The 13,269-nt window shown below is 40.8% G+C and overlaps 1 protein-coding gene across 2 annotated transcripts in view; it reads left to right on the forward strand.

Annotated features, from left to right (window-relative positions):
- The window catches only part of LOC109234230 (alpha N-terminal protein methyltransferase 1), a 25,963-nt gene extending 23,006 nt beyond the window's left edge, over window positions 1-2,957 (forward strand). Inside the window, exons 7-8 of one of the 2 annotated variants that reach the window (XR_002069167.1) lie at window positions 736-836; window positions 1,078-1,167. Coding sequence is in view for 1 of the 2 variants with exons in the window: in XM_019400122.1 (XP_019255667.1) it covers window positions 1,078-1,175; window positions 2,599-2,724 (224 nt within the window). In the remaining variant the exon portion in view is untranslated. Of the gene's footprint in view, window positions 1-735; window positions 837-1,077; window positions 1,176-2,598 lie in introns of those variants that run through there. The other variant, XM_019400122.1, reaches the window with a different exon arrangement.

The following is a 13,269-nucleotide window of genomic DNA, read 5'->3' on the forward strand; positions in this document are numbered from 1 at the left end:
AAAAAAAGGTAAAATTTGTTTTTGTCCGGGGGGTGGGGGGAGGGGTGGAGGGGTAGTAGGGTGGGTGGTAACAGAAAAATTGAAATTTAAATAAAAAAGCCTTTTTTGGAGAGGGGGTGGGTGGGTTGGTGAGGTGGGAATGTTGAGAAGGGGAGTTTTGGAAAATGTTTTCACTTCTCTTCATAAGGAAAACATTTTCCTCCAATGGGGGAAAATGAGTTGATAAGGAAAATGTTTTCCAAAATATTTAAGCCAACCAAACATGGGAAAATTGGAAAACATTTTCCGAAAAATGTTTTCCTTCATACCAAACACACCCTCAGTCTCAGATAAAGGACTTGATCTACCTCTGCGTCACATGAGATTAAAGTGTCGTCTACTTAGAGAATATGGGAGGTGCAGAGTACGTGTAGCTCTCTATACCCTACTGAAAATCCTGTAATCCAACTATTTTGCATCGCTGAGACCATCATCTTATTGAAACCTTCCATCACAAGTATAAAGAGAAACCCAGAAAGGGTGATAGAGAATAACCTTGTCTCAGGACCCTTTTTGTGGGAAATAATCTGTGAGGACCATGAGGAAACTTATTGATAATCACAGATATCTGACTATGGAAATGCACCAACAAATCCATTTGATACATTTATTGCCGAAAACCCATGTCCTTTAGCAATTTAAGAAAAGAAGCATATTGTTTAAGATTCCATGTTTTAAAATACTTCTTGTCCGCAGGTATATCAGTTCCTTTACAAAAATAGAGAATTGGTCGTAAATGTATTATAGTTTAAAACAGCAATGGCAGGGAAATTGATCCTACAGTGAAAGGACGTAAGGTGATTGTTCAGAATATCCCTGCTTTCCGTAATGTCTGGTCCGTATTATTGTTTGGTTGGGCATCATACAGTTTCCATTTGGTTACTGTGCTGAGCTTTAGTTTTTGTTTCTTGATTTGATGAATTTCTAGTTAGAGCTGAGTCAGTTCTTGACTCCAATTTTCTGATGTTATGGAACGTATATATAATGATTGAGTTGTAATGATATGCAAATTAACTGAAGTTTGTAACCTATTTTAAGGATTTGTCTTGGACAAAGAAGATAAGAGCATCACAAGATCAGATTCATATTTTAAGGAGCTGTTCAATCAATGTGGACTATGCATCTACAAGATGAAGGTAAAGATGAAGCCTTTACTTCTAGTTCATGTGCCATAAGGGAAGTCTTGAGGAAAAAGGGAAAGTTTATGTGTCCTATTTTCCATGTCATTGGAATTTTTTATTACTTAGCTTGTACAGTGCTTAGGTTGTAACTTTTAGGAAAAGAATGTTTCTTCTAATGGTTTCGGTGCATCATATTGTTCCTTAATCATTTTGTCCCTCTTTCTATAAGACGGAGGTGACAAACATAGCATTACTTCCATCTCATGTGCCATATGAAAATCATGATTTTCTTCCATGGTCACTAACTTTATTACTTGGTTTTAGTAGTGCATCACAGTTTAACTTTGTCACAAGATGATAAATTCTTCAGATGGGAGCATAATTTTGTTTCGTCTCTGCTAGTTCCCATTAGCAGCAAACATTTTCATTTTCTCTGCGCTTTTAGCAAGTATTGCATTCCCCTTTAGCCCTTCTTCTTGTGAAGCTGCATCTTTTCCCGTGATAGAAGCATGGCGATATTTTAGATTTATTTCTTATTTATGACCAACTTGGTGTCTTCAATAAAGAAGAGGGCAGGCCCTCTGATATCACCATTGCATTAGACTATGATCCAAAGAAGACTAAAAAAAAAGGGCAGCCCGGTGCACTAAGCTCCCGCTATGCGCGGGGTCCTGGGAGGGCCGGACCACAAGGGTCTATCATTTCTGCAAGAGGCTGTTTCCACGACTCCAACCCGTGACGTCCTGGTCACATGGCAGCATCTTTACCGATTACGCCAAGGCTACCCTTAATCCAAAGAAGGCTATGAAACGATAAATACTAAAAGAACATCCTACTAATAACAATTGGTGGAGTTCAGAAGCTTAAAAGAATGTTATCAAAGATTTTAGTGACACTTGTTTTAGTAACTAACATGCTGAACTACTGTTATTATTATTTGGAAATGGTAAATGACCTTATGGAGTCGGGAAATGTGAAAGAATGATATTCAGAATTTGTGTGACTATCTTTTTGTGTCTAAAATTCTTACTGGTATTATCATTTGGAACTCCTAAATGGCCTCTCTTCCCCTTGTCGTTGTAGCTTGATAATCAAGCTTCTGCTTTATTTGGTGTTTTTTCCATAATAAAATTGATGGGCCCCCTTTCTCTCTCGTCCAAGTGCCATTCCCCCCCCCCCCCCTCCCCCCCCACCCCCCACCCCCTTTTTGTAATCTTTGTGGTAGTACCTTGTGGTTCTGAATTTGCTTAATTTTCTTACCCCGCATCAGCTTTGGAGAATGATATATGAACGTGATTCCTAAATCTTTTCTCTCGAGTATCCTCAATAATAATATTAGCTAAATTGTAGTTGGAAGTGTGTACCGTTACTTCTAATATGTCTCATGTCCCTGAAGGGTACAATTCATTTTTGCTAACAATAGACTTTTCTTTGTCAGGATCAAAAAGGATTTCCAGATGAATTATTTGCTGTGAAGATGTATGCATTGACTACTGAGATGCCAAGGCAAGGTAATAAACCTAGACCTAAACGGACAACTAATAGACCTGCTATCATCAGATGATGAATATCACATTTGTGTGGTTTTACTAACTTTGGATGAAGTAATTCATAGCTTATTTGTTTTTAGGTTACATCTATGCGAGTTCTGTCAATGTTAGGTTATTGCTTTTGGATATAATTATATACATTGATAATGAAGAGATTTGTTGTGTACTTTAGCTTATTATAGGTTACTTCTTATGTTGAATTATTTATGCAACCGCTTTTGTATCAATGTATTCTGCTGTTCTTGTATTGTTAAAAGACCCAAAGAAAAAAGAAACGGGTGTGCTTTTCTTTTATGCAATTCAAGTTGAAGGATGAAAAAATAATTAACCTGAAATTTGACCATGGTACAGGCACTTAAAATCTGACCGCTAATAATTTGTGTATACAAAAGAAAGTGTTTATTAATTTTGCCTTAAACATCTTGACGACCTTGTTTCGTAATTTATGATGTGATAACTGGCTGAAGCGTCTTGTACAATTAGAATATTTATTAATACAATCAATCGCAGAGAAGGATTTACTTATTATTAGGTGCAAATGATTATTATGGAAAATGTGTTAATTTTTAGGGAACAAGATCTCGTCAAGTGGACTTATTTTATTATCTGAAGTTAGAGTTATAAGTTCTAATTCGTAGTTTTCTTTGAAATTACATTTTTGCTATCATACCCGTTTTCTGGAAAAGTGAACAAAAGCAACAAACAACAACGACCTAGTGAAATTTCACTAGTGGGGTCTGGGGAGGGTAGTGTGTACGCAGACCTTATCCCTACCCCGAAGGAGTAGAGAGGCTGTTTCCGAAAGACCTTTAGCTCAATAAGACAAAAGGAGACAATATCAGTAACAACATAGAAATAATAGGAAAAAAAAGGAAAAACATGAAATCCAGAAGAAAGATACAAAGCAAAAGCGAAATAGTGTCCCTACCAAACTAGTCGCACAAAGTTATGACATAAGGCAACACTCAACTACCTCTTAGCCTACAACCCTAATACTCGACCTCCACAGTTCCTATCAAGTGCCATGTCCTCGGAAATCTGAATCCTCACCATATCCTGCCTGATCACCTCCCCCAAATACTTCTTAGGTCGCCCTCTACCTCTTCTCGTGCCCTCCCTAGCCAGCCGTTCGCACCTCCTTACCGGAGCACTTGGGATTCTCCTCTGAACATGCCTGAACCATCTGAGCCTCGCTTCCCGCATCTTGTCATCAATGGGAGCCACGCATACCTTCTCCCGAATATCATCATTCCTAATCTTATCCATCCTAGTATGCTCGCACATCTACCTCAACATCCTCATTTCTGCTACCTTCATCTTCTGGATATGAGAGTTCTTAACAGGCCAACACTCAGCCCCATACATCATGGCCGGTCTACCCACTGCTTTATAAAACTTACCTTTGAGTATCAGTGGCACTCTCTTGTCACACAATACTCCAGATGCTAACCTCCATTTCATCCATCCTACCCCATTACGGTGTGTGACATCCTCGTCGATCTCCCATCCCCCCCTGGATAACCGACCCAAGGTACTTGAAGCTGCCTCTACTCGGGATGACCTGTGATTCAAGCCTTACATCCACGCCCACTTCCCCTTGTTCAACACTGAACTTACACTCCAGGTATTCCGTTTTTGTCCTGCTAAGCTTGAAACCCTTAGATTCAAGAGTTTGTCTCCAAACCTCCAGCCTCTCGTTAACACCGGCTCGCGACTCATCAATCAGAACTATGTCATAGCATGCACCATGGCACATCCCCTTGAATGTGGTGTGTTAACGCGTCCATCACCAGGGCGAATAAGAATGGACTGAGCGCAGAACCTTGGTGTAACCCCATAACAACCGGAAAATCCTCAGAGTCGCCTCCTACTGTCCTAACCCGAGTCTTTGCCCCATCATACATGTCCTTAATCGCCATAATGTAGGGAATTGACACGCCTTTTGCCTCCAAGCTTCTCCAGAGAACTTCTCTAGGAACCTTGTCATACGCTTTCTCTAGGTCAATAAACACCATGTGCATGTCTTTCTTCCTATCTCTGTACTATTCAACCAACCTCCTAACAAGGTGTATAGCTTCTATAGTAGAACGACCCGGCATGAACCCAAACTGGTTGTCGGAAACGGACACCGTCATCCTCAACCTCGCTTCAACCACCCTCTTCCACACTTTCATAGTATGACTCAGTAATTTGATACCCCTATAATTGTTACAACTTTAGATATCACCCTTGTTCTTATACAATGGGACCACCGTACTCTACCTCCACTCATCCGGCATCCTCTTTGCCTTAAAATTAACATTCAACAACCTAGTCAACCACTCCAAACCTGCTTTGCCTACACACTTCCAAAATTCTACTGGAATCTTGTCAGGCCCGATCGCTCTGCCCCTACTCATCTTACTCATAGCTCCTACGACCTCCTCAACCTTGATGCGCCTGCAGTACCTAGAGTCACCGTGACTCTCGGAATGCTCCAATTCACCTAGCACAATATCCCGATCCCACACTTCATTAAGAAGTTTTTGAAAGTAAGTCTACTATCTCCTCTTAATCTGGGAATCTTCCATCAATACTCTACCATCGTCGTCCTTGATGCATCTCACTTGGTCTAAATCTCGAGCTTTCCTCTCTCTCAGCTTGGCCAGCCTAAATAACTTCTTCTCCCCGCCCTTTTCCCCTAGTTCCTCGTACATACGACCATACGCCGCAGTCTTAGTCTCCGTGACTGCCAGCTTCACTTCCTTCCTAGCTACCTTATACCTCCCCATGCACGCTCGCCTCTCCTCTCACCTATGCTCCCCACTAACGCCCGGTACGCCTTCTTCGCTTCAACTTTACCTTGTACCACTTTATTCCACCACCAGTTATCGCGCCCCCTTTTTTCCCTCCCTTTTTGACGGCGAGGGGGTCCGGGTTTCGACATTCACGGGGTGTTATGACTCATTTCCTTTTTGGGAATTCGGTATTTGAAGAGTCGCCACCTAACGAATTATGGTGCGTTAGGGCACCTAGAGCGATTAACTCTTGGGTTGGTCTGCATTACCAGAGATTAGGGTACGGGCTCGAAGTAACCTCGAGGGGAAGGTGTTAGGCACCCCTCTTGGTCCACAACTGTGGGTCCCGGCCAAACTTGTACTTACGAATTAGTCCAAAAATAAACAGTTGAAGCAGATAATTGCAAGCAGAGCATGTTGGGCATTGTATAACTCAAATAAGAATTTAAACAGTTTGTATGTATAAAAGGAAAATAAAGCTTCAAGTAAAGAGGATTTGGGGAGAAGGGGGCCTTAGGTTGGTTAGCCTATAGGATCACATCAGTACAATGCCCGGTAATCACTCCTTGGAAAGGGGCTACGCGTGGCATTAGCGCACCGGTCATCATATTCATGTCTACCCTTCCCGTCCCCTTATTGGTCATGCAAAGCGAGTGTTTGGTCAACGATTCCAATTGCATGCTGCTACCCGTCCCTTCTTAATGGTCCTGGAGGGAGTTAGGACCTCTACCTATAGGTGGTTCTAGACATACCCCCTAAGGTTTTTAAAAGGCGAAAATTCTGAGGCGACAGTCAAAAGCATTTTGGGATTTTCACACATAATGGGAGCAATTAAGAGGCTCGGAGTTTCCTCCTCAAACAAACATATAGCAGCACGACTCAAGCACAGTTAAGGTCTTTTATTAAACTATGTCCTAAAGCAGGATATCTAAGTGAATATGCAACAAACAAACCCCTTTTTTAGACTCAAAAATTATACCCTAGCAGTTGCCTAAGGACTCCTTTTAAAACCTGTTAGGATCAGAAAGCATTAAACGATAGAGACAGTTTCCGAGAACGCAATTTTGAAAGCGCCCTAGAGGCATGCCTATACGCAGGATACTGATATCTATTAATGCAGAAACGAACGGATTTTGAAATAGGCTCCTTTAATACTTATAGGCATGATATCTAATGAGATGAGGCAGTTTGAAAGAACTTGTTTCAGAACTTGCTTAACACTTAATAAGACCAATTCAGGAATGAACTAGGCGTGATTAAAGGGGCTCATTAGACTAAATTAGATTAACAGATAGAATTGCGAGTAGGACTCCCTATAGGAATGATATCTAGGCGTATTACTGATTTTAGTTGATTTGCAAATGTGGCAACATACAGAAGTACTCATTATAACTATATTTGAATTAAGTCCTATAGGCATGGTATCTATTATTAAACTGATTTTAAGACATGATTTCTTGGAACCTATATGCATGGTTTCTAAAACATGGCAGAATGTAAAACCTTATAGACATGGTTTCTACTTGACGAGTAAACAAACTTAAAGGTGAAGTCCTATGGACATTATTTCTATTTGGCATGACAATCGGGTTCAAAGAGTAAAGTTCTAAGGGCATTTTTTCTATTTAGAACAAACAAGACTTGAAAAAGTAAAGTCCTAAGAGCAGGATTTTTACCCGTATTACTCCAGAAAATATGTATCTCCCCACCCCTTTTCACTAAATACCCAAATATATGTTTACAAATCATTACAGGCCAATGAATTACATAAATAAAATAGAAAATCAAGAAGCTATTCTATAGGGAGCCTTCAATTAGGCCCAGGTTTCCCAAAGCCTCCAATGGTCTCATATGCCTCAGTTCCATAGATAAATCAGAGTCTAGGTGCATCAAAGTTCCCTAAGGATCTCAAGGATCCCGGGCAGTGCTTACACCTAGACTTAGCAACCCAGAATTGAACAGGTGCAGTGTGGAAAGGCCAGCCTCAGTATGCTAGAGTTCAGAGGGTTCTCAAAGGATCCCAAGGCAGTACACATACTAGAGGGGGCAGAACTTATTGACTAAAAGTAGAGTGAGAAGTGGTGGACACAAGTTGAAAAGGTCTTGGTAAGAAGCTGTATTTAACAAAGGCCTTTTTTGAGAGTAATTCAATAAAGCAACAGAGATGGTTTGAGAAAAAGAGATTGGAATAGTTACCACAGTTCAAACACGGCTAGTTCACGGAACCAAGTGAATTCGGTAATCACACACAGGGGCAAGGGGGTTTGGGACACATAGAACATTTGACTGCAAACACAGAACCCAGCCAGGGTCTAGGACTGGTTTAGACATGCTCAGAAACAGTTGACACTGGCATAGTCACAAAACCAGACATGAAGAACACAACCACATAGAGGGGTGATAGGGATTTGGGATTCATGAGATGTAGTATGGTTAGCATACAACAAGTGAGAGACAATTGGTTAGACATGCTCAGAAACACACATAAAGGAAATATACTAATCTAAAGGAAGGGGAAGACATAATAACATGCTAGTAATGTGTTCTTAACTACAAGTTCCACAACAGAACCACAAATAGAAGCAAACCAGAAACAAGAAGAACTGAAACAATAAGAGAATCATGTTGTTGTTGGAACTTTGAATTGAAACTAGGGCATACCAGTGAAAAGGAGAGTAAGCAGAATGAAAGAACAAGAGAGAACAAATGGTTAGCCTTGGCTTGCAGCCGGCTAACTTAGAGCAGTAGAAAATAGCACAAGAGAGAGCAAAGATTTTTAGTATGAGAGATAGTTTTGAACCCAAGTGTTCGTGTCTGTGCTAATGAAAGACTAGAGTATTTATAGTTTGAAAACAGGTAGTAAATAAGGTAAAAATCATAGTAGCATAATAATTGAGGAATTCCGAATCAATCAGTCAGAAAATCAAGGCAAGTACTCCCTTAATTAAGGGAACTAATTCAAACGGTAAGAACCAGTAGCATATAAGGCAAGAAAAATCAGTACATGACTAATAAGGAAAGAATCAAAGTTCAGTAAGCATAGGGTAGTCAATTAGGACTAAATTCAGAAAACTTCAATTAAGGGAATGATTTAGTTAGAATAAAGTACCACAACAAATAATGTAATGAAATCAGTCAATTTAAATAGACGAGATATAACTTTAGGGTTTTAAAAGAAAAATCTTTCAATCAAACCATCAATTAAGGAAATCAGAATCAATGAATAAGGAGTCATGATTCTATACTTCAACATATAAATAGAGAAGATCAAACGGACGTAGCAAACAGGCAAGGTCATCAATATCGGCAGAAAGGGGCAAGAGATGAACAAACAAGATGAACACAATCACACAGAAGTGATATAAGTAGGCTAAGGACTCAGTAAAACACATTCGAAGCATGGTAACCACAGAAGCTTAACAAGAATCAAGTAGTTAGGCTAACACACAGAACCAAGACAAAGAAGATCTTAAAAATTAGGGCTTTTTAACATAGGCGAGTTAAAGAGCAGTAAGAACATATAATCAGTCGAGATAAGCAAGGAAAGAGGTTTAAACATAAAGAAAAATCAGTTTAAACAAGTGTAGAAGAAACTCCGAGAAACCCTAACTTTAAAGAAAGTAAAAACGGCTTAAAGTTGAAGATTTTTAAAGAGAGGTCTGAGAATAGTGTAGAACATAGAAAGAAACAGACTTAAATTGTTAAAATAACACAGATCTAAGAGATTCAAACAAAAGTTAGGATTTCAAAGGAAACCCAAATAGAAACGGAAGAACCTGCTATAAACTTCAAAGATCGTAACAAATATGGTGTGATTTTTGCCCAAAATCACACCGGAGTAACCATGAACAACCAAAACAGCAACCCAAGACATAAGTCGGCATGGCCCAGGGCCCTTGAAGGCCTCAGAGATGATGAGCAAGGCGAGGGGGAAATCATTGGAGGCTTGGGGTTGAAAGGGGGTCGCCGGAGATGACCGGAGAGGGAGGCGGTTGAAGAGAGATTAGGGTTAGGTTGAGAGAAGAGAAGAGACGAGAGCATCTGAAGGCGGCGGGGGTTTGGAAATGAGTAAGGTTAGGGTGGTCGTTTAGAATTAAAAAGGAAAGAATAAACGAGGGCCGTTGATCATTTAGATCAACGGCCAAGATCTGATGGGTTTTGGGTCGGGTAGGAAGTGTTTGGGGCCTGGGTCGGGTTATTTAATAGGAGATTGGGTTGGGATTGGGTTCAATTAGGCTGAAATTGAAAGCCAAATCTGGCTATAATAATAAAATAGTTTCTGAAAATAATTTTTCCATACCAAAATGATTTAAAATATATAATTATCATTTTAAAAATATAGGGGCCAATTTTACACGTATAAAATATAATTATACATTAAAATGGGCTAACATTGCAATTATATGCAATTTAGCTTGAAAAATACCAAATGTAATTACAAAAATGCATAAAAATTATACTAATTACATTTTGGTATAAGTATAGAAATTAAATGAATAAATCATCATAACAATAATATGGGAAATAATTATTGGGATTTTATGAATAAAAGGGGAGAAAATAAATCAATTTAAATCCTTAAAATCATGGGAAAAATTATAAAACCTTGTGCATGCTTATATATGCACATATATGCTATTTTGAACGTCTTTATGCATATTTAAAATATATAGGGAAAAATTGGGTATCAACAGCTGCCCCTCTTTACCCGGGAAGGATGAAAGAGTTTTCGGCTAAAGAAATGATGGCCAATTTTGACCGGATGGGAGGTTTTGAAAGACGGAGGCCGAACTCCAGTTTTCGAGTTGCCTACATATCCCTGGTCTTACAGGAATCAGGCCATGTGTAGTTCTAGATTCACCCGCGGAGGATGCCGATGAAATTATTGCAAGAACGGACACGAGATGCGGAAGCGGCTACGGTGAGCGGTTAAGGCTCGGGACGGTTAGAGGGAATTGGAGCGAGATTGCTCCTGCTAGGATAGCGGTTGGTTACTGGTTACCTGCAGATGAAAGATGATACAAACGTATTTGCGAAATTTAAACATGACGCAAATTCCCTTTGGACCATGAAGGTTGTCTTTGGACGATTAAAGATGACGTCCTCGGACTATGACGTCCTGGGCCATGAATTGTTTAGTGAGGGATTCGCAGGCCATGAAATGGTGTTCTCGGGCCATGAAAATGGTGCCTCTGAACCATGACGCCTTTTAAATAATGATATGCAAGTTCGAGAGATCCTCGGGCCATGGCATGGTGTCTTCTGGCTATGAGGATGATGCCTTTAGACTATGACGCCTTTGGATAGATTGGCAATATTTCAGCCCATGATATGCAATAGTATGATGTAACAAGACAAGGCTTAGTCTTGTGAAATGGAGGGCAGAGCATAGCCCGATTGAAAAACAAGAAGATAGTAGTAGGAGTAGAGCAATATCTGTGCAAAGAGGGACAGTGTTTAGTCCCATGCAAGTGGGGAGGCAAGGGTTAGCCTTATGCAAATGGGGAGGCAAAGATTTACCTTGTGCAATTATGGAGCCAAGGACTAGGCTCATGCAAATGTGGAGGCAAGGATTAGCCTCATGCAAATATGGAGTCAAGGATTAGAATCATGCAAGTATGGAGTCAGGGCTTAGACTCTTGCAAGATTGGAGACAGAGCTTAGTCTCATGAAAATGTGGAGTCAGAGATTAGACTCATGCAAATGTGGAGTTAGATATTAGACTCATGCAAAGAGAAGGAAGTGCTTAGCCTTATGCAGATATGGAGCAGGGATTAGACTCATGCAAGATGGGAGACAGGGCTTAGTCTCATGCAGCGAGAAGGCAGTGCTTAGCCTTATGCAGATATGGAGGTAGAGCTTAACCTCATGCAAGGATGGAGTCAGGGCTTAGACTCATGCAAGAGAAGGCAGTGCTTAGCCTTATGCAGATATGGAGTCAGGGATTAGACTCATGCAAGATGGGAGACAGGGCTTAGTCTCATGCAGAGAGAAGGCAGTGCTTACCCTTATGCAGATATGGAGGTAGTGCTTAACCTCATGCAAGGATGGAGTCAGGGCTTAGACTCATGCAAGATTGGAGACAGAGCTTAGTCTCATGCAAATGTGGAGTCAGAGATTAGACTCATGCAAATGTGGAGTCAGAGATTACACTCATGCAAATGTGGAGTCGGAGATTAGACTCATACAAGTATGGAGTCAGGGCTTAGACTCATGCCAAGAGAGAATAGCAGATAAGGGTAGAGTATGTCTTAGCTAGGATATATTCAGTGTCTGATGGCCAAATGGATGGTGAATTTTCTTTGTGTATACATGTTCCGCGAATGCTACCGTTACGTCAAATGTGCCTGCGTTCAAAGAAAAATCGTAAGTTTTATGAGGGGAGGTTGGTTCTTGCTTCGTCTGTCGGCCTTGCCCTGCTCCGCTCTGGAAGCCCCCTTCGAGTTCCCCTAGGTAGCACCTGACTGTTATGAAAATAGGATTTTCGAAAAATATGCAATCATTGATAAAATAGAATCGTTTTGGAAGCGTATTGATATATCAAGTAATTTTTTGATGAACTAGCGACTGTGACACATTTCAAAGGCATTGCAGCTCTCTTATGTTGGTAGATGATTTTTAACTGTTTGCGGATGGCGGACCCTGCTATCTTCTTCGGAATTTTGAGAATCCTTCTCAAAATTATACCCCAGTTCTTGACTGATTATTGACTTCCTGGCATGTGAAGGCGCTGGCTGGACTTGCTCCGAAATTTTGAGGACCCTCCTCAAAATTCTGCCCCAGTTTCTGATTTTGGGGGGAAATGAAAATTTTATTATGATATGACCGAACCCATAAGGCTGCCTACGTATCCCCTCTTAAACGGGAATCAGTTCAAGCGTAGTTCAATTACATCAAATGAGGAAATGCAAAGTATCTAAGCATAGTATCTCTTGACTGCGTTGGAATTGATTGGTTTTGGCCATATTTCTCCATCCATCTCTGCAAGTATGAGTGCTCCCCCTGTCAGTACCCTGTGAACCATGTACGGACCTTGCCAGTTGGGAGAGAATTTCCCTTTGGCTTCACTTGATGTAGGAAGATTTTCTTCAATACCAGCTGCCCTGGTGCAAACTGTCTTGGTTTGACCCTTTTGTTGAAAGCTCTAGAGATTCTGTTTTGATAGAGTTGGCCGTGGCATACTGTTCATCCTCTTTCCATCGATAAGGGCCAATTGTTCATAGCGACTTCTTATCCATTCCGCATCGCTGAGTTCAGCTTCCTGTATGACTCTTAAAGAAGGAATCTCCACCTCGGCTGGGATGACAACCTCGGTACCATAAACCAACATGTAGGGGGTTGCCCCGGTTGACGTGCGAACTGTGGTGCGGTACCCTAACAGAGCAAAGGGTAACTTCTCATGCCACTGCTTGTGATTCTCTACCATTTTCCTTAGTATCTTCTTAATGTTTTTGTTGGCGGCTTCTACGGCTCCATTCATCTGAGGTCTGTAGGCGGTGGAATTCTTGTGCTTGATTTTGAAAGTTTCACATATAGCTTTCATCAAATCTCTGTTGAGGTTGGCGGCATTGTCAGTAATAATGGACTCAGGAACTCTGAATCGGCAGACGATACGATCCTTGACAAAATCTGCGACGACTTTCTTGGTTACAACTTTTTAAGATACAACTTCTACCCATTTTATGAAGTAATCAATGGCTACCAGAATGAACTGGTGTCCGTTCGAAGTAGTGGGCTCAATCGGACCGATAACATCCATTCCCCAGGCGGCGAATGGCCAAG

Source organism: Nicotiana attenuata, chromosome 11 (genome assembly GCF_001879085.1).
Source record: "Nicotiana attenuata strain UT chromosome 11, NIATTr2, whole genome shotgun sequence".
NCBI classification, from domain to species: Eukaryota; Viridiplantae; Streptophyta; class Magnoliopsida; order Solanales; family Solanaceae; genus Nicotiana; species Nicotiana attenuata.